Genomic DNA, 27615 nt, shown 5'->3' with positions numbered 1-27615 from the left:
CAACTTTCCCAAGATTGCTGATAGATGTAACTATAGGGCAGGACTGTTTAAACTGTGTTTAACATAAAAACTTAGAAAATAGGTGCAGGAGTAGGCCATTCGGCCCTTCGAGCCTGCACCACCATTCGATAAGATCATGGCTGATCATTCCCTCAGTACCCCTTTCCTGCTTTCTCTCCATATTCCTTGATCCCCTTAGCTGTAAGGGCCATATCTAACTCCCTCTTGAATATATCCAATTAACTGACATCAACAACTCTCTGTGGCAGGGAATTCCACAGGTTAACAATTCTGAGTGAAGAAGTTTCTCCTCATCTCAGTCCTAAATGGCCTACCCCTTATCCTAAAACTGTCCCCTGGTTCTGGACTTCCCCAACATCGGGAACAATCTACCTGCATCTAACCTGTCAAGTCCCGTCAGAATCTTGTATGTTTCTATGAGATCCCCTCTCATCCTTCTGAACTCTAATGTATAAAGGCCCAGTTGATCCAGTCTCTCCTCATCCCGGGAATCAGTCTGGTGAACCTTCGCTGCACTCCCTCAATAACAAGAATGTCCTTCCTCAGATTAGGAGACCAAAATTGAACAATATTCCAGGTGAGGACTCACCAAGGCCCTGTACAACTGCAGTAAGACCTCCCTGCTCCTATACTCAAATCCCCTAGCTATGAAGGCCAACATACCATTTGCCGCCTTTAATGGCTGATAAACCAAGACACCCAGGTCTTGTTGCACCTCCCCTTTTCCTAATCTGTCACCATTCAGAGAATATTCTGTCTTCGTGTTTTTGCCCCCAAAGTGGATAACCTCACATTTATCCACATTATACTGCATCTGCCATGCATTTGCCCACTCACCTAACCTGTCTAAGTCACCCTACAGCCTCTTAGCGTCCCCCTCACAGCCCACACCGCCACCCAGTTTAGTGTCATCTGCAAACTTGGGAGATATTACACTCAATTCCTTCATCCAAATCACTGATGTATATTGCAAAGAGCTAGGGTCCCAGCACTGAGCCCTGCGGCACTGTAGAGGGCATTGTAGATTCTTAGCTGGTGAATTTCTAACATATAAATTTATCAGGGAGTGCCCATTAATCCAGGACCTCTATCATAAGATGCCTGCAAAAATGGGTCAGCTTGTTTATAAGTAGACACACATCTGCAACATGTTCTTAAAAGTAGCAGCAGGAAAACTGGTCCATTTTATATATTTAAATTTTATAGGGTGCACATTAGGATAGTAGAATTGATTGTGACTTCAACAGTACAAATGAAATAATGCACTTAATTTCTGTTAAATTGCAGCTTGATAGGAAATACGTGCCTATTGCTCTGGGGAACCATGATTATTAGCAAGTCAAATGATTTATTTTTACTTTATACAAAGCTACAATACTGATCTATGAATTGGTTTCATTACATACCATATCAATGAGGAAATCCAAACAGCATTCATGTGGTAATGGGTGACCTTGAATCCAAAAGGAATTTAGTGTAAATTAGTGTGTAGTAAAACTATTGGATTATGTAATGAAATGTTAAAAAATCAATGGAAGAAGATAAGTTCTTACTTTCAGACCTAAACTTTTGAGCACGACACACAGGATCATAGCATTTCTGGTACCAGATTTCTCTCTTTAAGTCAACCACAACCCTACAAAATAAGAGAATGTAATAGAATATGCGATTTCTCACATGATCCCATAAGTACTGTTACTGAGATTTTGCTGCCAGCCATTAAGACAATTGCCCACAAACTATATCCCTCACAAACTACCACCCCAACCCCCCAGAAATGTGAAAACTACTTTTTTTTAATAAAAAGGTATTTTCATCATAAAATTTCACAAGTGCCAGGAATGAATGTTGAAACCTGTATGTTGGGGAAAACTAAGTGGAGCATTGGGCACATCTCCACTGTTATAACATAAAATGTATTAAAAAGTTGTCTCTGCTGCGGACTCATTTAACTGGTTTGTCGAGGTTGCGTCCTGTAGGAGAATAGTCTCTTTATACCTCATCATTCTACTGAACATATGCTGCAACTTTTCCATGGCTCCATAATTAAAAAGATTAAACAATTATGCATACATCTGTAAATGAGGATTTTAGTGCATGCAAAATCAATGCATTCACTTACTTTAGGGGCTACTGAGATTCCAGTCTATGTTTGGAAACAGCAGTGATCACCAAAATCCAGGAGCATCCTCCGCCAGCATTCTGCTGAGCTCTGGTTGATCGAGTAGCTGAGGAGGGGATGGTGTTGGGCAAACTAAGGGAGCTTTTTTGCACGGAACAAACAGGACAGCTTCAGTCTTAGCAATATTAAGTTTAGGGAGGTTCCGGCTCATCCACATAATGTCAGATATGTACTCTAACAGCATAACACCGACTGTGGAGGTGAGGGTGGTAGCAGTAAATGTGATATAGCAAACATAAGTTTTACAGCAACTGACATAATATTCTAAATAAAGCTAATTTTATGTTAGCCCCAGGTTAAGTAGTTGCAATTTTTTTTTTGTCTGGTCAATTTTTCTCTCCTTCCCTCCTCTCCTGAAAGCGTGAACTTCTTGCTGGGGTGTACTTCCACATCCTTCTATACCTCAGTGTCAACTGTGGCTCATTGGGCAGCACACTCACCTGAGTCATAAGATTGTGGGTTGCAGTTCCACTCCAGGGACTTGAGCACATAGGTTGACACTCCAGTGGAGTAGTGAGGGAGTGCTGCACTGTCAGTGGTGTTGTCTTTTGGATGAAACATTAAACCGAGGCCCCGTCTGCTCTCTCAGGTGGATGTAAAAGATCCCATGGCATTATTTCGAAGAGGAGCAGGGGAGTTATCCTCGGTGTCCTGGTCAATATTTATCCCTCAATCAATGTAAAAACAGATTATCTGGTCATTATCATATTGCTGTTTGTGGAAGCTTACTGTGTGCAAATTGGCTGCCGCAGTTCCCACATTACAACAGTGACTACACTCCAAAAATACTTCATTGGCTGTAAAGCGCTTTGAGACGTCTGGTGGTCGTGAACGATGCTATATAAATGCAAGTCTTTTTTTCATCCATGTGCTATTATTCATATGAGCCTTGGCACTGAAACCTGCCTTCAGTAGCTATCTACATGTGGAAACATTTCAGCAGGGGTCACTCGGCAGTGATCTGGAGTGAGAAGCCCAGCTATTCCCCGCCCCCCCAAATCCAGGGTTGCCGAGGCCACTTTTAACGTCCATACTGCTACCCTGCCCGATAGGACTGTGAATCTAATCTGGAACCCTCCTGGTCCGTATGGTTCAACTACTCACTGCGTAGTCTTACTGAGCTAGTGGGAGAGTCTGACCTGTTGCACATTGAATGAAGGTACGTCTAGTGATTGCAGAGACTGCTGCTTAGATCAGTTAGCATTTGGGTGAATTGCACTTACATAATATTGTTGCTTTTATGAGCTCTGCCAATGTTCTCACACCAGTGGTTTTTGCTGATATCATAAACAATCAGTTCTTCGGAGGAGAAATAATTCCATCGGCGCAACGCTGAGGAAATTAAATGATTTTAAAGCAGTTTTTTAAGCACAGTATAAGATGAAACTAACAAGATTCCTGCTTTGCGATAAGGTTTAATAACACAGTGGTATTGATGGGTGACATGATAAAAACTTACCACCTTGTATTCCTCCCTTGTTTACTTGACCAGCGATAAAACTGTCAATCTCTGGGTAGGGTGAACAATGGTAACCCACCATTGTTTCTGTAAAACAGAAATCCACCACACACAAGCTACAGCAGAATAAGGTGAACAGTTATGATCATTTCTAAATAAGTGAAATTTAGTATTCAAAAATCCTTGTTTATTACTCAGAAATAATGTTAATGAAGTTGTATTGATCAGTGAGTGGCACCTAAAGTCAGACACGCCACGAATATTTTTAATAGTCACATCTCAATGTGAAGTAGATGTGACTATCTTAATCATCGGGCTATTGCTAGATTATATGTTTCTGGAAGTTTTCAGCTCACATATCATGTTGACACAAACGAACCCTAATAAAGTCACTTCAATATTATAATAATTCTAAACCACTAAAACAAACACTTGAAGCACAATGTATCTATCCTATTTATTAATTTTGTGTCTAAGATTATAGATATATCGGATTGTAGGGTACTTGCATTGTTGCCGATTGTTCTGAGCTAACCATGTAGTACCTTGGTCAGGTACATAGCATGGATCAACCACAGCTAGAGGATCAATTCCAGATAGATGCACAATGCAACTACATTGTTCCCTGCCCTCCTGTGTTCTGCTTTCTTCCTACTATTCCTGTACCCCATCCGCTGCTCTCTCCCAACCCCTTTCTTAGCTTACCCCGCTCTGATGGGCTTTGGACATTCCCGGCTGCTTGCTCCCTTATCTCTAACCCACCCTGCTGCTTACTCCCAGACCTCCACTCCTTAGAATGCAAGCAATGCTGCAGGAGATATTTTACTTTTAATTAAAAATATGTATTTTAGTCAATTTAATTCTGCAATTTCTTTCTAATTGCATCTGTCCTATTTTCTTTCTTTCCTGACTTCTTACTAATTTAACCTATCCTATATTTTAACATGTTTTCACTAAATTAGCAGAGACAGGAATTTCAAATTCTTTATTTCTTCCTCCGGACTTCACTTTGGGAGTGGGACCAAGACTAGTTTGTAGCCAAAGGCTGAGACTGCAAAGATTAACATGATCACTTCTATGGTGCTAATTTACACATCAAAACTTGGAAGAGACTCTGGCGACGAACGTACTGGTCAGTGGCCCCAGAGCCCAACAGCAGCTAGATGAATACGAGGATATAACTTCGCTATTGAATGCTTCCCACTTAATTCTGAGAAATCAAGACCAAAACAGATAGAGAAAATCCCTACTTGGATCTTACGCATAGTAAGAAGCAAAATATGGACACTATCAGATATGGGCAGAAATAACACTAACATTTTTTCCTTATAATTGTAAACAACCAACAGAGACAGCTTTAAAACTATGCAATGCCAGATTAAAGGTCTACTTTGGTGATCCATCTAAGTAATCATCTAAGTAATATGCAAGCAGATTATTAGCAAACTGAATACCTGATGCAGAGAGATTCAGGTAATCTTCAACATGCCAGCCGTTGGATTTCTTTGTATCTGAGCTATCACAAGTCAGAACTGTCAAGCCGTCAGAAAATCTGTAATTTTTATAGTATTTAGATCATACAAATTTGCAAACTGTGTACCTAAAAATAGTTCTACCCTGTATCTGTATCTGACATTCTTTGATAACTAATCTCTAGGATGCATCACTGCACCAAACTTTGAATTTCTATAAGCTAATTCAAAATCTTTAACCACTTTATTAGCTAATCTGGATCACAAACCATCAATTACTGTGCTCTTTCAATATTGTTTTTCCTTCTATTTATTACTACATAAAATACAATTATTTGAAAAAATTAAGGTGTAATGAGAACAGTAAATTTATGTCATCAGGAAAATAGTGTGTTTAAACATAAAAATAGGCATGGTGCAAGTGAAAGATCAATATAGAATCATAGCAATTTACAGCATAACCTCCCTGCCCTTGTATTCTATGCCTCGGCTAATAAAGGCAAGTATTCCGTATGCCTTCTTAATTACATAATATATATATTTTAATTGATCTAACAGAATTATCTTGTTTTTAAAGTTAATCCAAAAATAGGATTTGTGTATGTGCAATGATATAAATAAAGTTAATCTAAAAATAGGATTAGTGCAGGTGCAACGAAACAAATTTAAAGAAAGCAATGAAAACTTCGGGCTGGATTGTCAGCCTTTTGCAATTTCGCCTGTTTTGGGGAGCAAATCGCGGCGAAATCAAAATTTTAACACTGTGTTAGCGTTAGTGCCAGAGTACGCAACTTTCACCAAATGAAAGTTCACGACGGGCGTTGGCACTAACAGAATTTGTGCGCTGGAGCCGAAAGTTCCAACCCTAAAAAAATCGGCCGTGCTGTGCATGCACAAATTGTTTATTTTTCCCGCGCTTCTGGTCTGCTATCTGATCGCAAATGCTAATGCAGGGCGCGACCGCGCGCATGCGCAGTACACCTGGGGCTGAATCAGCCATTTTATTATTCGATTTTAATGATGGAGGAGGAGGACAGCAGGCAGCGTGCGAGGCGATTTTCACAAGAGGCTAACAAAGCTCTTGTGGGGGCTGTGGAGAGGAGATGGCAGGAACTACACAGGAGGGGTGGATCGAGACCACTGCCATCCATTTTTAACAGAATCTGGAGGAAAATTGCTGAGGAGATCACTACCTCAGACACTGATCAGGACTGGGAAACTGCCAGAAAAAGTTCAATGATCTTTCGAGGGTTGTTAGAGTGAGTAAAATTTTTATTGATGCACTCCTTTATTACTTAAACTATTTGTTCTCATGGTGTTGCTGTCTCTCATGACACATCAGTAGGCTTAGTGTGGCACCCTATTTGCCATGAATGATCTTTATACGTTATTAAGATTACTTTCTGAGATCTCATAAAATATTTTCGCACTTCGATGTCCTGCTGATGAACCACATGCAACTTCCAAGGCCATTAAACAGAGGACTCTATTACATTCAGACAGTATGATATAAGTGCTTTGGTGGCTATCTGTGTGTGCCGCAACAGCAGATGGACCCTCTGGTAACTATTCCCATTTTAATCTTTGCAGGCAAAGAAGTCCCACAACTGCCATGAACAGGTGCGGACAGGCGGCGTCCGTCTCAGACCCAACCTGAATGAGCGAGTGGCAGGCCTCATCAGCATCTCAGGTCGGGCACCTGCCAGTGGTGGCGTTGACGCCCGCTTGCATATTGAGGATAAGTCCTACACACCGCCTGGGCTGGATTGGGGCAATGTGATGCAGTGTCTGTGGAATAGGGTTGGGGTAATGTGATGCAGTATATCTGGACTAGATATAATGGATTAGCGGCGGTCCTTCAATTGAGTCTGTGCTATGTGACCTTACTCATGTCATCCTGCCCCCTCCCCTGCTGCTAACCACTCGTCTGTTGCTTTCTACTTCCAGATGACCAGTCACAGGCGTCGCATCACTCGGATTAATCCTTCCCGTCAGGCCATCATGTGTCGGAGGAGGAGGAGGAGGAACAAGAGTTGATAGAGCAACCGATTCCGACGCCGGCGGGGGGGGGGCAGGTGCATCCTACACCTTTTTTTCCACTGGCAATCACCTCCTCCGAGGATGATGTTACATTCCCGGGCTTTTGAGATCTCTGAAGCTCCTGGGACTAGTGGCATGCAGCAACGCAGTTCTGGGGTCGAATCACGTATACCATCTCTCCGGAGGGTGAGTCAGCAAAGTCGGTCTGCTGACAGACAGGCAGATGCAGAACTGGACATGATGGGAATGTCCAGGGACAGCATCCAGCTCACCTGTCAGCTCCTTGATGTCCTGGGTAGGATTCCCGCAACCATCAAGAATCTCACTGCGACCGTAACAGAGGGTGTGGCGAGCAGCCTTTCCGAGTTCCCCAGTGTGACACTCAGACACACCCCCACACCACCTGTGACTGGCGACGCTGATGAAGAGGCTCGCCAGTCAGAAGCCGGTCCTTCCACGTCATGAGCTCGTCCAATGTCTCCCCAGGAGGCGTCTCCAATGTCTCTCCTCCCAACACAGCAGCGCTCCGACAACATTGCTGCATGTCATCGTGGTGCTACTTTGGGTATGAGGAGCAGGCGAGGGAGGGGGCTAAGTGTAAGTGGGGGGACCGGGGGGGGAAAGCCGGTGGTAAAAGACAGTGGGGCAGGGGTGTTGGTTATGTTGTTGTTGTTTAATGACACTTTAATCACAATTTATGTTATTTTATTAAAGTTTCAATGTTTGCAAATTATGTTAACAAAGTTATAAAAGTTTACAATGTTTCATAAATACTTTTGTTCACCTTAACCATTCCTGTGTAGTATCTCATTTGCAGAATAAGAGGGGGAATAGTCAACATAGTGGGATAGAGTGGCCAGGCAACGGTCAAACGTGCCGTTCACTCTTCAAACAAAGCATTCAATTAGGAGCTGCTGATGTAAGGCTTTTGCACCGACAAAATTTCCATGATGCCTCCACTGTGGTTGTGGTGGGGGTGGTGGTGGCATGGGTTCCTTGTCAGGCTCCTCTTTCTCGTCTTCCTCCTCCTCCCCCCCCCCTCTCCTGAGGTGGTCCTGCAATCCCCATTGGCAAATCTTGTCCCCTCATGATGGCCAAGTTGTGTAGCATGCAGCACATCACAATGAACTCAGAGACCTGCTGAGGGAAGTATTGCAGGCAGCCTCCAGAGTGGTCCAGGCAACGGAAGTGCTGCTTGAGCACTCCAATTGTCTGTTCGACGATGTTGTGTGTGGCTGCATGGTCCTCATTATAGCGATGCTCGGCTTCTGTCTGAAGGTTCTGCAGGGGAGTCATAAGCCAGGTCGTGAGGCCATAACCTTTGTCCCCGAGCATCCAGCTCTGGCTTTGTGGTTGAAGCTGGAACAGGCCTGAAACAGTGCTTTCATGCAAGATGAAAGCATCATGGATGCTCCCTGGATTTTGGGGATTGACTGCCATGATCCGCTGAGTATGGTCGTAAATGATTTGTACGTTCATGGAATGGAATCCCTTTCAGTTTCGGTAAGCCTCTGGATTCTGTAAAGGTGCTCGCAGGGCGATGTGCGTAGTCAAGGGCACCCTGAACCTTGGAGAAGCCGGTAATTCATACAAAACCTATAAGCCCTTTCATTTTGGGCCTCTTTGGTCATTGGGAAGTTTATGAAGTCCATCCTGCATGCATCCAGTGCAGTAGTCACCTGCCGAATGCAACAATGTGTAACGTGCTGCGAGATGGAGCATATGTCCCCCGCTGATGCCTGAAAGGAGCCGGAGGCATAGAAGGCAAGTGCCACAGTCACCTTCACCTCGGCGGGCAGTGCAGTTCTGGTGCCACTGGTAGGCTGTAGGTCTGCCTGTACGAACTGGCATATCTCTGTCGGTACTTCTTTTCGGAAGTGCAGCCTTCTAACGCACTGTGCTTCAGAGACCTACAGGTATGAGCGAAGTTCACTGTAAAGTCGTTGGGGGTAAGGCCTCCTCCCCATATGTCTGCGACCTCTTCGATTACGTTCAAAATGATCATCAATAAGCATTCTTGCAGCTCGACGCCATATAGATATAGCAGTAGTCTGGTATAATGTCTGACATAGTATAGCCCCCATCTTTTAAATGGTCCTTAAATGTCCTTTAAAACAAACTATAAACTCACATAAACTTTACAATGAAAAGTATGCAGTAACGCAACATTCTTCTCCCAATGCTCTTAATCACTCAGAACTCCGACTTTCTCCTCCATTTCGAAGATGGCACCATTAGCGCCCGGGGTGCGACTGCGTTTTGCTGCCGGGTTCCCAAGAGGACGCTAAATCAGCGATATGGCCGAAAGTTCCGCCCGGGGCACTAGCGCAGCAATGCACGACGATTTCCGACATCCAAACGGTGGAAACAGTGAGCAGGCGCTAAGTTTTAGTGCCGCCGCAAAACCATTGCTGAAAGTTTCGCACCAAAATAATTGTTTTTGCGCCCCGCCAAGGCACTAAATGGGATGCAAATTAGCCGAAAATCCAGCCCTAGGAGTCTCGCGAAACACTAAAAGGAAGTCTAAAGCTAGAATCTCATCAGTCTACATTACTTTTATAAAAATTCCACAAACTGATAAAGTTACTTCATTGTGTTTGTTGGAAATAGAGAATGTGCATTTATATAGTACATCATCAGATCTTTCTGGATCCCTAAAGCACTTTACGTATAACAATTAGTTTAAACTGCGATAGGCGAACACAACAACCATTTTGCACACACCCAAGACCCACAACATCAATACGATGAATGACCAGTTAATCATTTTTTGGTAGTGATTGAGAGAGAAAGATTGGCCAGTACACTGGGAGAACTCCCTACTATTCTTCAATTCTTGTCACGATCTTAATATCTAATTAACAGGAAGACAACTCCGTACCAGACTGAAGTATCAGACTCATTTATGTGCTCCAGTTCTGGAGTAACTTAAGACAGTGAGATACCATTGTATGTTGTAAACAATATTTCTCCCCCACTTTTCAAAATAATGTTGAATTTTATAGATACTGTACCTAACGTTGCTGACCAGAGAGCTCAGAAAAAATAGCTCCTCTCTAGAAACATTCTTTTGAGGCTTGGGAACAAACTGATTGTCTTCAGCAACTTCAAAAGAAGTGTTCTTTCCCAGTTTGGATGATTTATACAGTCGGAAGTTTCTATTCTTTGTATATACACCTTTAAAAAAAAAATCAAAGCAAAGCACAAGTCCTATCACATATTACACTTTACAGCAAAAAAATGAAACAATTGAGAAAGAATCTTAATTTGGGTAACGTGACACCAGCAAATAGTTGCCTCAAGCATATAAAATGCAATTGTGGTTACCAATATAACCTGCATCAGAGGAATTTAGTCAAATGGTCTTTCTCCTAAATTTCTTGTAACAGATGTTCAGCATTTTCTGTTTATATTTCAGATTTCCAGCATCTGCATTATTTTGCCTTCTGTATTTATGTTTCTGAATATCTTTTGTGGATTTCACCAATGAATCCTAAAGCATTGTTTATGAAGTCCTATAGACCCACCAAGTATTCACATAATTACTGCCAGACTATTTGTACCTGTTGCTTTGTCACCTTTCATTTTCCTTATTTATAATTTTAATAATGCTTATGCTTTTTTCTAAAGCTAAATATTAAAGTTAGAGGAACTCAAAAAAACACATCTTTTTTATAACTGCTTACGGTGTAATTAAAATATATTCTCCCAAGGCTCCTCTCTGCCCCCAACTTCCATATCACCTGTACCGTATTGGCAAACTGAGGCTACCAAACTAAGTGAGCAACTCATCCTTTAGTTAGTATCTTCAATTCTCAGGCACATACAGGCAGAGTCGGTTATTACAAGATTATTAACTGAAATTATAGATTGAAATGAAAAAAAAAGCATTTACCTAGATCTACAAAGAGTTGGTCACTTCCATATTTATCTTTAATATTCAGAAATGACAAATCTGGATCCAAATTGCTTTTCTCCGATTTTTCCCACACTGCACATTTAATCCTTTTTGAGGGGGAGTTCTCACAACGATCTAGATTAAAATGCTTCCTCTTGTCTGAAGTGATTGGAATAAATGTTGCACTGATTGACAGCAAGGCACTGTCACTCGGATCTTGGTCAACTCTCCCACGTCTTTTTTCCAATACTCTAATCGCAGGCTGCAAAATTGTTCTTATAAAATGTCCTGAAACAAAAAACAAATTTCATAGTCAATCAACATGGTTATGGAGTCATTTGTACAATAATTTATTAGATGCTATTATTTCAGTGTCTTGCTTAATAACACATTTAGAACCTTTTATTTTGAACAGCCAGGTCCCTTCCACATGTGGAAACCTAGCACCATTCTTAAAAGTCTCTGAACCAAACTACTGAAAAATTACATAGGTAATGGCCTAGATTTAGCATTAAGAAGAACAGTGAGGCCAACAGCATTCTCCTTTAATTTGGAGTAAATCGGACAGCAACTTCCGGAGTCCACATATGCACTGTTAAATGCGGAAATCCAGAAGTTCCTCTGATTTTCCCCACTCCTCCACAAGCTGCGCTACACCGGCACCTTGTTGATAGACGCAGCATTGAAATCAATGCAAGGGTGTGAAGTTGCTGTAATTACCCACTAATTAACACAGCAGAAAAAGTTAGGGTTGGTGCATTCAAGTGTAAGTGAATTTTTAACGTTGTTATAAATCTTAATTACTGTCAAACAATCTCTCTAGCATTGAAAATTTAATTTTGTAAGTGTGGAGTCCCATTCCTTCAGAATTTAATTATGTTTTTACGGTTTCTTTTATCTTTCATCTCATCTTTCTTTCCCTCTCTTTATTTAACTTTCTGTACATGATTTTCCAATGAATTAAATATTCTAATTTATACCTCCTGGTGACTCGGTGAGGATTCTTCAATCTGATTGGTTGGAGAGACATGCCGTTACTTTACCTGCTCTCACACACTCCATAGATCACATTGGCGCCATACTGGAAATGATCTCTAGGAACAGGGCTCGACTTTCCACTTCGATCGCTAGGGCCCAAAAAATGGGCGATGTTCCAGCCTTAGCGATGTTTCAGCTCTCAGGATCGCTGGAAGATCGCCCATTTTTCAGATCGCAACTTTCGTTTTTTTTTTCAGTGATAGCCCAGCGATGTGGATTGGGCCTTAGCGTTGCAAAATGGGCCCCAGTGATGTGGAAGGCAAGGCGTCGCTAGCAACGACTTTTCTGCACATGCGTATTTTTTTTGCAAAGGTTTCCCGCGATTCGGGAGGTCAGGGGTCATCCAGGCATGCGTAGAAGGCAAAGGGAGGGAGAGAGCGAGAGAGAGAAGTTAGAGAGAGTGAGAGAACTAAAGAAGGGAGGGAGAGAGAGATAATCAAAATTAAAACTAAAATGTCCCAGCACGAGTTGTCCGCAGAGAGCGCTGCTTCAGCACTCCAATTGTCTTTTCGAAGATATTGCGTGTAGCTATGTGGCTTTCGTTGTAGCACTTCTCGGCTTCCGTCTGGGGATTACGCAGGGGGGGGGTCATGAGCTAGCTGGCAAGGCCATATCCTTTATCCCCCAGCATCCAACCGTGACCTTGTGGCTGACTGTTAAACAGGTCAGAGACAGTGCTCTCATGCAAGATGTGTGCATCATGGATGCTGCCTGGAAAATTAGCATTTACTGCCATGATTATTTGGTTGTGGTCGACAACGAGCTGCACATTCAGGGAGTGCAATCCCTTTCGGTTACGAAACAGTTCCGCATCCTGTAAAGGTGCTCTCAGGGCGACGTGCATACAGTCTATTGCTTCCTGCACCTTGGGGAAGTTTGCTATTCTCGAGAAACCCAAAGCCCTCCCGGTCTGTGTCTCCCTGGTCATAGGGAAGCTTACAAAGTCCATCCTGCGAGCGTAAAGGGCTTTAGTCACCTGTAGAATGGAACAATGTGTGGCATGCTGAGAGATACCACAAATGTCTCCAGCTGAGGTCTGAAAGGAGCCCGATGCGTGGAAGGAAAGTGCCGCATTAACCTTTACCTCAACAGGCAGTGCGGTCCTGATGGTGCTGGTAGGCTGCAAATCTCCCTTGATGAACTGGCATATCTCAGCGATGACCTAATTTCGGAAGCGTAGCCTCCTAAGGTACGTGTTATTGGACAAGTTCAGGTATGATTGCTTTTCCCTGTAAGTTCGTCGGGTGTAAGGTCTCCTCCTCCGCAGCAGTTTGCCATCTCTTTGATTAGGCATATAATGCTCTTCAATATACCTTCTCCCATCTTCAGCCTGCAGCATTAGTGACCAATAATGGTAGAGAAGTTACAGACCCCATCACTAATGCTATAAATGCCCTAAATTTTGTCCTCAATAAATAGAAATGTGAGCAGATGATTGCCAAAGAGTCAGTAAGGCCCTTAAAATAACTCATAAATTAATTCTCCTCATAAGCCTCTCACTTCCTCCGACGTTCACAATGGCCAAGTACTGCCGAACAGTACCAGTCAGGAACAGCTTTTCTTCAGCGATCTTCTTGGCGAGCGATCAGCCCGGCGATGTGTGGGCGATATGGTGAAAGTTGCAGTGGGCAATCACCTCGGCGATGCGAAATTCTTGTGTGCCAAAAGTTGGGCCGGCGATCTTTGGCCGATGTTCTGGCCCAACTTTCCACTTTTAAGGTAAAATGGGTGATAGCCTGCCTATTTTGGCGATAGATGGGCGATAGCCCAGCGATCATCAGGGGAAAGTCCAGCCCCATAAGTTGGCACTCAAAGTCCCGCATAAAGTCTGTGGGCAGTTGTAAGCATGATGAAAAGCCTATTGTTTGACTAGCTAGGACCACACTACTCAACAGGACATGGGTTAGCAGGGTTATCTGGAGCCGAGTGGGAAGAAGGTCAAGGCCCGGTGACAGAACTACCCTTTCAGGTCCCATCAATGAGCCAGTAAACATCAGCTTTTGGAACTAATCAGAATACCAATGCAAGCGTATCTAAGCGGGAAATGATCTGTGCTGACCGAGTATTGCCCATGCAGCCACATTATTTAAAATATTTGAAAAACAGAATAAACATGCACATATGCAGTAAAATATGAAGCTCGTAATCAGCAGTGTATATTTATATGCTAGTAGAGACGTATTTTGCAATTTTTGGTGGCATAACATCAGGGTATAGCTGGAGACAATTATAATAAGCACAGATGTCTTGTGAAATTGTGCCTTGTGAGAGCGTCCCAACAGCTCTCTGAGTAAATGCACTTTGTGGTGTGGCATATGATAGAAAATAGGTGCAGGAGTAGGCCATTCGGCCCCTCGAGCCCGCACCGCCATTCAATGAGTTCATGGCTGGACATGCAACTTCAGTACCTCATTCCTGCTTTCTCGCCATACCCCTTGATCCCCCTAGTAATAGAAATGATACAGAGCTGGAATGTCCTTGTCTGTGCTGAATGAGTCGATCACAATCAGTGGTCTTGGTGTTCCAAAGAAGATCAGTAACCAACAAACCTGATCAATTTTATGCCACAAAGTAATACAGGGGTAAAACTCTTCTTTTGACAAAAGATGGGTAATGCCTGATTTTCTAAATAATTAATGACTTCAACAAAAATCATGTTTCAAAGCCATACGATTGAATTAGCTTGTCATTAATTACACCAAAAAAACTGGGATTCCCTAGTTTTTGTCAAAAGGGTCATTTCGAGCCCATATGATGCAGCCAGTTCTCCTCAGTCACTGTATCGATATTGTTAATGGCATAATGGCACTGATCTCCATAATGTACCAGTTCAACCATGAAATATTGTACTATGGCAGTTTGCTAAACTTAACTTGATTTGCCGACTGCCACAGGACTCTAACTTGAACTCAGATGCTTTGTTGCTTCCGTAGTCCCCCTGAAAGTTTATATCATTTAAAAAAAATAAAAGCATCCTTTTTTCAGCTTGTCCTTCCCTGCTGTAGTCTTGTAAATGCTTAATTTACAGTCTTTCCAATAAATTAGCAGACAATATTTGGCTATATCAGGATTACTGTTTGTCAAAAAAATTCATCCAAAGATATATTTTTTTGAAATATGTACCTTTTCATAAAATAAAACTAACTGTGAAACTGAAAACTAAAAATAAATGGCTAAAAATTGTGGATTAATTAAGAAAAGCCAACACAGATTTGTTAAAGGCAATCCGAGGTTTTGATGAGATAAGAGAGGGTTGATGAGGGCAATGCGGTTGACGTGGTGTCCATGGATTTCCAAAAGGCATTTGACAAAGTGCCACATAATAGGCTCGCCAGCAAAGTTGAAGCCCGTGGAATAAAAGGGACAGTGGCAACATGGATACAAAATTGGCTAAGTGACAGGAAACAGGTGAATGGTTATTTTTCGGACTGGAGGAAGGTATAGAGTGGTGTTCCCCAGGGGTTGGTTCTCAGACTACTGCTTTTCTTAATATATATTAATGACTTGGATGTGGGTGTACAAAATTTGCAGATGCCACAAAACTCAGAAGTATATGGGCTCAAGTTTCAGCCTGAGTTGCTCCTATTTTTTTGAAGCAACTAGTTTAGAATGAGCATCTTAAAAATTGCAATTCTCGGCATTTAGTTTGCTCCAGTTCTAGTGAGTTAGAATAATTTCATTTTAGAACAGATTTTTTTTCCAAAAGGGGGCGTGTCCAGCCACTTACGCCTGTTTTGCAAGTTTAGGCAGCAAAAACTTACTCCAAACTAACTTAGAATGGAGTAAGTGTAGATTTTTGTACGCTGAGAAAAACCTTGCCTACACTTATAAATCAGGCGTAGGTAACGAGAGATGCGGGCGGGGGTGGGAGGGGGGGGGAGTTTACAAACATTAAATACTTCACTTTTACAAATAAAGAGCCATCCTCAATAATAAATGATAAATAAATCAATCAAAAAAATTACAAAATTAAAAATAATAAATAAAAAATCAATCAATAAATAAAAAATTATTTCTACTCACCCACTGCAGCACTGGGAGCCCTACAACAGCGTGCTGGGACGGGGGCCCCCCAGTGTCTCTCTCCCTGTCAGTGTTTCTGACAGCGAGGGGGAGGGAGGGGAGAAGAGAGGGGGAGAGAAAGAGAAGGTGGGAGAAGATGAACGGGGGGGGGGGATGAATTGGGGGGGGGGGGGGGAGATGAACGGGGGGGGGGGGAGAAGATGAATGGTGGGGGGAGGGGGAGAAGATGAATGGTGGGGGGAGGGGGGGAAGGAGAAGATGAACGGGGGAGGGGGGGGGAGAGGAGATGATGAACTGGGGGGGGAGGGGGGAAGATGCTGAACAGGCCCCGCCGAGAACTTCGGGCGGGGCCCACACGCAGCCAATGCCAGGCCGCCGCCACCAATTCTTCGGGCGGGGCCCGCCCCCAGTGAGATGCCAGGCAGGCGGGCCCCGCCGCCGCCAACGAAGCCAGGCCCCGCCGTGGACTTCGGGCAGGGCCCACATGCAACCAATGCCGGGCGGTGTCTGCCGCCGCCAAAGCCAAGCCCCACCAAAGAATTCGGGCGGGGCCCGCCCGCAGTCGATGCCGGGCGGTCCTGCCGCCGACGAGGTAAGCGGTGTCAGGCCACTCGGCCGGGGATAGGGGCGACGTCCCTTCGGACTGAGATAGGGTCGTCGCCCGGAGACAGGACGTGCTGGGAGGGCCAGGAGCCACTGCGCACGCGCCGGCACTGTTTTTGGCGCAGGGCTGTAGCTCCGCCCCCAGCAGCTCCTGTTGCGCCGTGCCGAGCTAGAAATGGGCCTACAGCTATCTGAGAATCGCGTGGTAAATATTCGGCGCAATTTTTATTCTACAAATTAGGCGGGCCTCTCCGATGTGCGCCGTTCTAGCGGGGGTCCGAAACTTGAGCCCATAGTGAGCAGTGAGGAAAGTGATAGACTTCAAGAGGACATAGACAGGCTGGTGGAATGGGCAGACATGTGGCAAATGAAAATTAACGCAGAAAAGTATGAAGTGATACATTTTGGTAGAAAGAATGAGTGGAGAAAATATAAACCAAAGGGTAGAATCCTATGAGGGAGGAGTGTGAAATATTAGATATGATAAACATAATGAGAGAGGAAGTATTAAGGGACTTAGCAGATTTGAAAGTGGATAAATCCCCAGGCCCAGATGAAATGTATCCCAGGCTGTTAAGAGAAGCAAAACAGGAAACAGAGAAGCTCTGACCATCATTTTCCAGCCTTCTCTGGCTACAGGTGTGGTGCCAGAGAACTAGAGGATTGCTAATGTTGTACCTTTGTTTAAAAAGGGAGAAAGGGATATACTGAGTAATTACAGGCCAATCAGCCGAACCTCAGTGGTGGGAAAATTATTAGAAAAAATCCTGAGGGACAGGATAAATCTTGATTTGGAAAGACATGGACTAATCAAGGACAGTCAGCATGGATTTGTTAAAGGAAGGTCGTGTCTGACTAACCAGATTGAATTTTTCGAGGAGGGAACATAAGAACATAATTAAGAACATAAGAATTAGGAACAGGAGTAGGCCATCTAGCCCCTCCAGCCTGCTCCGCCATTCAATAAGATCATGGCTGATCTGGTCGTGGACTCAGCTCCACTTACCCGCCCTCTCCCCGTAACCCTTAATTCCCTTATTGCTTAAAAATCTATCTATCTTTGACTTGAACACATTCAATCAGCAAACCTCAACTGCTTCCTTGGGCAGAAAATTCCACAGATTCACAACCCGCTGGGAGAAGAAATTCTTTCTCAACTCGGTTTTAAATTGGCTCCTCCGTATTTTGAGGCTGTGCCCCCTAGTTCTAGTCTCCCCCACCAATGGAAACAACCTCTCTGCCTCTATCTTGTCTATCCCTTTCATGATTTTAAATGTTTCTATGAGATCACCCCTCATCCTTCTGAACTCCAAGGAGTAAAGACCCAGTCTACTCAATCTATCATCATAAGGTAACCCCCTCATTTCTCGAATCAGCCTAGTGAATCGTCTCTGTACCCCTTCCAAAGCTAGTATATCCTTCCTTAAGTAAGGTGACCAAAACTGCACGCAGTACTCCAGGTGCGGCCTTACCAATACCTTATACAGTTGCAGCAGGACCTCCCTGCTTTTGTACTCCATCCCTTTCGCAATGAAGGCCAACATTCCATTTGCCTTCCTGATTACCTGCTGCACCTGCAAACTAACCTTTTGGGAAAGAGTTTCATGCACAAGGACCCCCAGGTCCATCTGCACCACAGCATGTTGTAATTTCTCCCCATTCAAATAATATTCCCTTTTACTGTTTTTTTTCCCCAAGGTGGATGACCTCACACTTTCCGACATTGTATTCCATCTGCCAAACCTTAGCCCATTCGCTTAACCTATCCAAATCTCCTTGCAGCCTCTCTGAGTCCTCTACACAACCCGCTTTCCCACTAATCTTAGTGTCATCTGCAAATTTTGTTGCACTACACTCTGTCCCCTCTTCTAGGTCATCTATGTATATTGTAAACAGTTGTGGTCCCAGTACTGATCCCTGTGTTACACCACTAACCACTGATTTCCAACCGGAAAAGGACCCATTTATCCCGACTCTCTGCTTTCTGTTCACCAGCCAATTCTCTATCCATGCTAAGACATTTCCTCTGACTCCGCGTACCTTTATCTTCTGCAGTAACCTTTTGTGTGGCACCTTGTCGAATGCCTTTTGGAAATCTAAATACACCACATCCATCGGTACACCTCTATCCACCATGCTCGTTATATCCTCAAAGAATTCCAGTAAGTTAGTTAAACATGATTTCCCTTTCATGAATCCATGCTGCGTCTGCTTGATTGCACTATTCCTATCCAGATGTTCCGCTATTTCTTCCTTAATGATAGTTTCAAGCATTTTCCCCACTACAGATGTTAAACTAACCGGCCTATAGTTACCTGCCTTTTGCTTGCCCCCTTTTTTAAACAGAGGCGTTACATTAGCTGCTCTCCAATCCGCTGGCACCTCCCCAGAGTCCAGAGAATTTTGGTAGATTATAACAAATGCATCTGCTATAACTTCCGTCATCTCTTTTAATACCCTGGGATGCATTTCATCAGGACCAGGGACTTGTCTACCTTGAGTCCCATTAGCCTGTCCAGCACTACCTCCCTAGTGATAGTGATCATCTCAAGGTCCTCCCTTCCCACATTCCTATGACCAGCAATTTTTGGCATGGTTTTTGTGTCTTCCACTGTGAAGACGGAAGCAAAATAATTGTTTAAGGTCTCAGCCATTTCCACATTTCCCATTATTAAATCCCCCTTTTCATCTTTTAAGGGACCAACATTTACTTTAGTCACTCTTTTCCGTTTTATATATCTGTAAAAGCTTTTACTATCTGTTTTTATGTTTTGCGCAAGTTTACCTTTGTAATCTATCTTCCCTTTCTTTATTGCTTTTTTAGTCATTCTTTGCTGTTGCTTAAAATCTTCCCAATCCTCTAGTTTCCCACTAACCTCGGCCACCTTATACACATTGGTCTTTGATTTGATACTTTCCTTTATTTCCTTGGTTATCCACGGCTGGTTATCTCTTCTCTTGCCGCCCTTCTTTTTCACTGGAATATATTTTTGTTGCGCATTATGAAAGAGCTCCTTAAAAGTCCTCCACTGTTCCTCAATTGTGCCACCGTTTAGTCCTTGTTTCCAGTCTACTTTAGCCAACTCTGCCCTCATCCCACTGTAGTCCCCTTTGTTTAAGCATAGTACGCTCGTTTCTGACACAACTTCCTCATCCTCAATCTGTATTACAAATTCAACCATATTGTGATCACGCATTCCGAGAGGATCTTTTACGAGGAGATCGTTTATTTTTCCTGTCTCGTTACACAGGACCAGATCCAAAATGGCTTGCTCCCTTGTAGGCTCTGTTACATACTGTTCTAAGAAACAATCCCGTATGATTTCTATGAATTCCTCCTCCAGGCTACCCCCTGCGATTTGATTTGACCAATCGATATGTAGGTTAAAATCTCCCATAACTACTGCCGTTCCTTTTTCACATGCCTCCATTATTCCCTTGATTACTGCCCGCCCCACCATGAAGTTATTATTTGGTGGCCTATAAACTACGCCGACCAGTGACTTTCTCCCCTTACTATCTCTAATCTCCACCCACAATGATTCAACATTTTGTTCATTGGAGCCAATATCATCCCTCACAACTGCCCTGATATCATCCCTTATTAACAGAGCTACCCCACCTCCCTTCCCTTCCTGCCTATCTTTCCGAATCGTCAGATACCCCTGTACGTTTAATTCCCAGTCCTGACCACCTTGCAACCATGTCTCTGTAATGGGCACCAAATCATACCCATTTGTAATGATTTGTGCCGTTAACTCATTTACTTTATTTCTAATGCTGCGTGCATTTAGGTAGAGTGTTTTCATCCCAGTTTTTAAACCATGATTTTTAGTTTTTACCCCTCCTGCAGCCCTTTTATATTCAGTGGCCCTTTTTGTTTCTTGCCTTTGGTTTCTCTGCCCTCCACTTTTACTCATCTCTTTTCTGACTTTTGTTTTTGTCTCCTTTTTGTTTCACTCTGTCTCCCTGTATTGGTTCCCATCCCCCTGCCATATTAGTTTAACTCCTCACCAACAGCACTAGCAAACACTCCCCCTAGGACATTGGTTCCGTTCCTGCCCCCAAGTGCAGACCGAGCGGTTTGTACTGGTCCCACCTCCCCCAGAACCTGTTCCAATGCCCCACGAATTTGAATCCCTCCCTGCTGCACCACTGCTCAAGCCACGTATTCATCTGTGCTATCCTGCGATTCCTACTCTGACTAGCACGTGGTACTGGTAGCAATCCCGAGATTACTACTTTTGAGGTCCTACTTTTTAATTTAACTCCTAGCTCCTTAAATTCGTCCCGTAGGACCTTATCCCTTTTTTTACCTATGTCGTTGGTACCAATGTGCACCATGACAGCTGGCTGTTCTCCCTCCCTTTTCAGAATGTCCTGCACTCGCTCGGAGACATCCTTGACCCTTGCACCAGGGAGGCAACATACCATCCTGGAGTCTCGATTGCGGCCGCAGAAATGCCTATCTATTCTCCTTATGATTGAATCCCCTATCACTATCGCTCTCCCACTCTTTTTTATGCCCTCCTGTACAACAGAGCCAGCCACGGTGCCATGAACTTGGCTGCTGTTGCTCTCCCCGAATGAGTCATCTCCCTCAACAGCACTCAAAACAGTGTATCTGTTTTGCAGGGGGATGACCAGATGGGACCCCTGCACTAACTTCTTTGTACTGCTCTTCCTGCTGGTCTTCCATTCCCTAGCTGGCTGTGGATCCTTCTCATGCGGTAAGACCAACTCACTACACGTGCCACTTATGTCATTCTCAGCATCGTGGATGCTCCAGAGTGAATCCATCCTCAGCTCCAATTCCGCAATGCGGTCCATCAGGAGATGGAGGCGGATACACTTCTCACACACGTAGTCGTCAGGGACACCGGGAGCGTCCCTGAGTTCCCACATGGCACAGGAGGGTCGATGAAGGCAGTGCTTATGATGTATATGTGGATTTTAGCAAAGCTTTTGATAATGTCCCACATGGCAGACTGGTCACAAAAGTAAAAGCCCATGGAATCCAGGGCAAAGTGGGAGGTTGGGAATAAAATTGGCTCAGAGGCGGGAAGCAAAGGGTAATGGTTGATGGGTGTTTTACGACTGGAAGGCTGTATCCAGCTGCGCAGGGCTGTGCTCGGTCCTTTGCTTTTTGTGGTATATATCAATGATTTGGACTTGAATGTTGAGGGTATGATTAAGAAATTTGCAGATGACACTAAAATAGGCTGTGTGGTTGATAATGAAGAAGAAAGCTGCGGACTGCAGGAAGTATCAATGTATTGGTCAAGTGGACAGAACAGGGGCAAATGGAATTCAATCCGGATAAGTGTGAGGTAATGCATTTGGGGAGGTCTAACAGGGCAAGGGAATACACATTAAATGGTATAACACTGAAAAATGTAGAGGAACAAAGGGACCTTGGAGTGCAGGTCCACAGAGCTCTGAAGGTAGCAGGCTAGGTAGATAAGGTGGTTAAGAAAGCATAGGGAATACTTGCCTTTATTAGTCAAGGCATGGAATATAAGAGCAAGGACGTTATGCTTGAACTGTATAAAACACTGGTTAGGCCACAGCAGGACTACTGTGTGCGGTTCTGGTCACCACATTTTCGGAGAGTTGTGATTGCACTCGAGATTTACAAGAATGCTTCCTGGACTGGAGAATTTTGGCTATGAGGAAAGATTGGAGTTGCTGGGGCTGTTTTCCTTGGAACTGAGGAGGCTGAGGGGAGCCCTGATTGAGGTGTATAAAATTATGAGGGGCCTGGATAGAGTGGATAGGAAGGACCCGTTTCCCTTGGCAGAAAGGTCAACAACCAGGAGGCATAGATTTAAAGTAATTGGGGGGAGGTATAGAGGAGATATGAGGGGCACTGTCTTCATCCAGAGGGTGGTGGGGGTCTGGAACTCACTGCCTGAAAGGGTGGTAGAGGCAGAAAGCCTCACCACATTTAAAAAATACTTGGATGTGCACTTAAAGTGCCATAACCTACAAGGCTACGGACCAAGAGCTGGAAAGTGGGATTAGGCTGGACAGCTCTTGGTCGGCCGACGCGGACACGATGGGCCGAAATGGCCTCCTTCCGTTCTGTAAATGTCTATGATTCTATGATAAAGGGGTGCATGAACAGAGAGACCTAGGGGTATATGTTCACAAATCGTTGAAGGTGGCAGGCTCTGGCTCAACAGCCCGAATGGCCCTTTTCCATGCTGTAACCATTCTATGAAAAGCCTCTGGCCCTTTAAGAACTTTCCTTCAGCCCAACCCAGACAAATGAAAGCGAAGTCCTGTGAGATTCAGTTCTGAACAGATAGAAAATTCTGCTGTGCTTAATTTAATGAGAAGGTATATTATTTAAATAAAACTTTTACCCCTTTTGGCCAATACTACTTTAAGGCTGACAGAAGGTTTTTACTAAATGCAAAGGTGGTGTAGATTTGGCTATATGGATTTGTACAGGATTTTCCAATCTCACTATTGCTCATTAGAGCCCTTCCCCATCAGCCACAGTAGCTAGAAAATACACTCTGTAATCTTTTACATCCCAATTTGCTGAAGAAAGAGTAACTATATCAGGAGTCTATAATAGCACTGATATCGCTGTCTGCTCCTGCAGACAGTGGGCATTTGTTGTGACATGATGATATCGAACCGTGTCAGAGAAATAGGATCATAAAAGACTTACCAACATGTATGTTGTTCTTAAAGGCTGCATTAGGAAGATGAAATACTAGATGGCGGCTACATTTTTGATGAGTACTGGAGTCCAAGTTCAAAATATCTTTCTCTGAGCAATTTATGTTGTACAGTTCTTCCAATTTTTGACAAACATACTGAATAAAAAAATGGTAAAACTTTACAGGAAACAATACTGTTAATGCTTAATCACAGGCTATTATACAAGATTACACAAGTCCTCTAAAAAGACTCAAACTCTCTGTTTAAAGGTGATTGTAGTTCTCACTGTTCTGTGTAATTTTAACTGTACCAAACTATTTGCTTTAAATGTGACAGAATTTTTCATGTAAATTTTGGTTTATACTATTCTAGCAAATTCAATACAATTATATTTGCTAAAGAATGCCTAGAATATTGGAGTGTCTGTAGATCTCATTAATTAAGACCTGTTTTATCAGGAAGCTGCCCTTTTCACAAATATTTACAACTTGGCCGTTACCCAATGCAGACATTACAAACATTACACAATCGGGAACCCATCAACTGCAATGCAAATTCTACTTAGAGCAATACTTTATTTCAAATTTAAATCTAAATGTGATTCAGGAATCTGAGAAATATAATGGGGTTACAGTTCCATCGTAGCCAACAGTCCTCTATTCATCATCATCATAGGCAGTCCCTCGGAATCGAGGAAGACTTGCTTCCACTCCTGAATTGAATTCTTTGATGGCTGAACAGTCCAATACGAGAGCCACAGACTCTGTCACAGGTGGGACAGACAGTCGCCGAGGGAAGGGGTGGGTGGGACTGGTTTGCTGCATGCTCCTTCCGCTGCCTGCGCTTGACCTCTTCACGCTCTCGGTGTTGAGACTCGAAGTGCTCAACACCCTCCCAGATGCACTTTCTCCACCTCGGGCGGCCTTTGGCCAGGGACTCCCAGGTGTCAGTGGTGATGTTGCACTTTATCAGGGAGGTTTTGAGGGTGTCCTTGTAACATTTCCGCTGCCCACCTTTGGCTCGTTTGCCGTGAAGGAGCTCCGCGTAGAGCACTTGCTTTGGGAGTCTCGTGTCTAGCATGCAAACTATGCGGCCTGCCCAGCGAAGCTGATCGAGTGTGGTCAGTGCTTCAATGCTGGGGATGTTAGCCTGGACGAGGACACTGATGTTGGTGCGCCTGTCCTCCCAGGGGATTTGCAGGATCTTGTGGAGACATCGTTGGTGATATATCTCCAACGACTTGAGTTGTCTTCTGCACATCATCCATGCCTCAGAACCATTTCGGAGGGTGGGTATTACTACAACCCTGTAGACCATGAGCTTGGTGGTAGATTTGAGAGCCTGGTCTTCGAACGCTCTTTTCCTCAGGCGGCCGAAGGCTGCACTGGCACACTGGAGGCGGTGTTGAATCAGTGTCTGCTATTCTTGATAAGAGGCTCCTGAGGTATGGGAAATGGTCCACGTTGTCGAGGGCTGCGCCGTGGATCTTGATGGCTGGAGGGCAGTGCTGAGCGGCAAGAACAGGCTGGTGGAGGATCTTTGTCTTACGGATGTTTCGCGTAAGGTCTATGCTTTCATATGCCTCAGTAAATACATCGACTATATCCTGGAGTTCAGCCTCAGAATGTGCGCAGATGCAGGTGTCGTCCGCGTACTGTAGCTCAATGACAGAGGTTGGGGTGATCTTGGACCTGGCCTGTAGGCGGCGTAGGTTAAACAGCTTCCCACTGGTTTTGTAGTTTAGTTCCATTCCAGCGGGGAGCTTGTTGACTGTGAGGTGGAGCATGGCAGCGAGGAAAATTGAGAAGAGGGTTGGAGCGATGACGCAGCCCTGTTTGACCCCAGTCCGGACGTGGATTAGGTCTGTAATGAATCCGTTGGTAAGGATCACGGCCTGCATGTCATCGTGGAGCAGGTGAAGGATGTTGACAAACTTTTGGGGGCATCCAAAATGGAGGAGGACGCTCCACAGATCCTCCCGGTTGACAGTGTCAAAGGCCTTTGTAAGGTCGAAAGAGGCCATGTATAAGGGCTGATGCTGCTCCCTGAATTTTTCCTGCAGCTGTCATGCTGCAAAGATCATGTGCGTTGTGCCCGGTAGGGGACGAAATCCGCACTGTGACTCCGGAGGAGCTCCTCGGCCACAGGGAGAAGACGGTTGAGGAGAACTCTAGCGACAACTTTCCCAGTGGCTGATAGCAGGGAGATTCCCCTGTAGTTGCCGTAGTCGGACTTGTCCCCTTTTTTAAAGATAGTCACGATCACTGCATCTCTGAGATCTCCCGGCATGCTCTCCTCTCTCCAGATGAGAGAGATGAGGTTATGTATCTGGGCCAACAACACCACTCTGCCATATGTTAGCGCCTCAGCAGGGATTCCATCCGCTCCTGTAGCCTTGTTATTCTTGAGGTGTTTTATGGCTTTTCCTACCTCGTGCAACATTGGGGTTTCACGGAGGTGGTGGCGGATCGCATGTTGTGGGATAGAGTCGAGAACACTCAAGTCAAAGGCAGAGTCTCGGTTGAGGAGATCTTCGAAGTGCTCCTTCCAGCAGGCCCCGACAGCCTCGGTGTCCTTGATGAGTGTTTCCCCATTCTTGGACAGCAGTGAGGTGGGGCCTTGGGAGTTTGGACCATAGGTGGCCTTGACTGCGATGAAGAATCCTTGCATATCGTGGCTGTCGGCCAGTTGTTGTATCTCCTGTGCTTTCTCCATCCACTACCTGTTCTTTAGGGCCCGGGTTTTTTGTTGGACCTCAGCCTTGAGCCGTCTGTAATGTTGCATTGCTGCTTGAGGCTCAGAAATGCTCTGCGCTTGCGATCTATTAGTCCTTGGATCTCCTGATCATTTTCATCAAACCAGACCTGGTGTTTTCTGGTTGAGTGACCAAGTGTCTCTTCACAGGCACTGTTTATGGAGGCCTGGAGGGCAGACCAAGCGCTGTGGGCATTCAGCATCTCAGGGTCATCAAGGCACGTCAGGTTAGCTGTGAGGTGCTGGCTGTATAGGGCTCTCTTAGCTGGGTCTTTAAGTGCCCTGGCATTTACTTTTTTGCGGCACTGCTTCTGCTGTCCTGTCTGCTTTGGGGCTATGTTAATGTCGACGATGGATCGGATTAGGCGGTAGTCTGTCCAGCAGTCGTCAGCTCCTGTCATGGCGCGGGTGAGGCGCACATCCTTACGATCCCTGGCTCGGACGATGATGTAGTCGAGCTGGTGACAGTGTTTGGAGCGAGGGTGTTGCCACGATGCCTTGTATTTGTCCCTCTGGTGGAACAGGGTGTTGGTGATGAGGAGTTCATGTTCTCGACATTTTGTCAGGAGTAGGGTACCGCTGGAGTTGGCTTTCCCTACCCCCTCTCTGCCAATCACGCCTCCCCAGAGGGCCGTGTCTTTGCCGACCCTGGCGTTGAAGTCACCTAGGAGGATCAATTTGTCGCCCATGGGGACGTCTCAAGATTGGAATAAAAACCCTCTTTAGTCTCATCCGTTGCATCGAGTGTTGGGGCGTACGCATTGATGACTGTGGCCCATTGCTTCCGGGATAGGGTGAGACAAAGAGTCATGAGGTGTTCGTTAACCTCGCAGGGGGAGTCTTTGAGGTGGTCGACCAGCTCATTTTTGATGGCGAAGCCGACTCCGTGAAGGCGGCGTTCTTCTTCTGGGTTTCCTTTCCAGAAAAAGGTGTAACCTCCACCTTGTTCCTTGAGCTGGCCTTCCCCTGCCTGCCAGGTCTCGCTTAGGGCGGCGATGTCGATGTCAAAGCATCTAAGTTCCCGGGCAACTATGGCGGTGCGGCGTTCCGGCCTGTTGCTGTTGGAGTTGTCCATGAGGGTCATGACGTTACACGTCCCGAACTTCACGTTAACGAAGTGGAAGATGCCTGTGCACCTTTAGAGAATCCAGAGATTTTCGGAAACCGAAAGGGATTGCCCTCCCTGAATGTACAGATCATCTGTGACCATACTTGGTGCTCCATGGCAGTCAATGCCCAATTTCCAGGGAGCATCCATGATGCTTTCATCTTGTGTGAGAGCAGTGTCTCATGCATGTTCCAGCGTCAACCACAAGGCCAGATCTGGCTGATCGGGGATAAAGGTTAATGTGGGGTGGACACTGCACACCGGCAACCACACGGGCTTAGTTGAGCAAGGTCTTGGTCCAGTGGCAAGGGAATCCAAGACGACAGGAGACCAGGCCCTGCT

General features: G+C 44.7%; 1 protein-coding gene across 4 annotated transcripts in view; it reads right to left on the bottom strand.

The window, feature by feature from the left end:
* primpol (primase and polymerase (DNA-directed)) overlaps positions 1-27615 on the bottom strand; it is a 94015-nt gene that overhangs the window by 13053 nt on the left and 53347 nt on the right. For 3 of the 4 annotated variants that reach the window (XM_070878740.1, XM_070878723.1, XM_070878732.1), the window contains exons 5-12: positions 23419-23566; positions 11070-11360; positions 10189-10351; positions 5117-5214; positions 3663-3749; positions 3427-3535; positions 1575-1657; positions 1428-1474 (exon numbers count right to left, since the gene is read on the bottom strand). In XM_070878740.1, coding sequence (XP_070734841.1) covers positions 1428-1474; positions 1575-1657; positions 3427-3535; positions 3663-3749; positions 5117-5214; positions 10189-10351; positions 11070-11360; positions 23419-23566 — 1026 coding nt within the window. The remainder of the gene's footprint in view (positions 1-1427; positions 1475-1574; positions 1658-3426; positions 3536-3662; positions 3750-5116; positions 5215-10188; positions 10352-11069; positions 11361-23418; positions 23567-27615) is intronic. The other variant, XM_070878749.1, reaches the window with a different exon arrangement.

Source organism: Pristiophorus japonicus, chromosome 1 (assembly GCF_044704955.1).
Source record: "Pristiophorus japonicus isolate sPriJap1 chromosome 1, sPriJap1.hap1, whole genome shotgun sequence".
NCBI lineage: Eukaryota > Metazoa > Chordata > Chondrichthyes > Pristiophoridae > Pristiophorus > Pristiophorus japonicus.
This window is presented reverse-complemented; position numbering and strand designations above follow the sequence as displayed.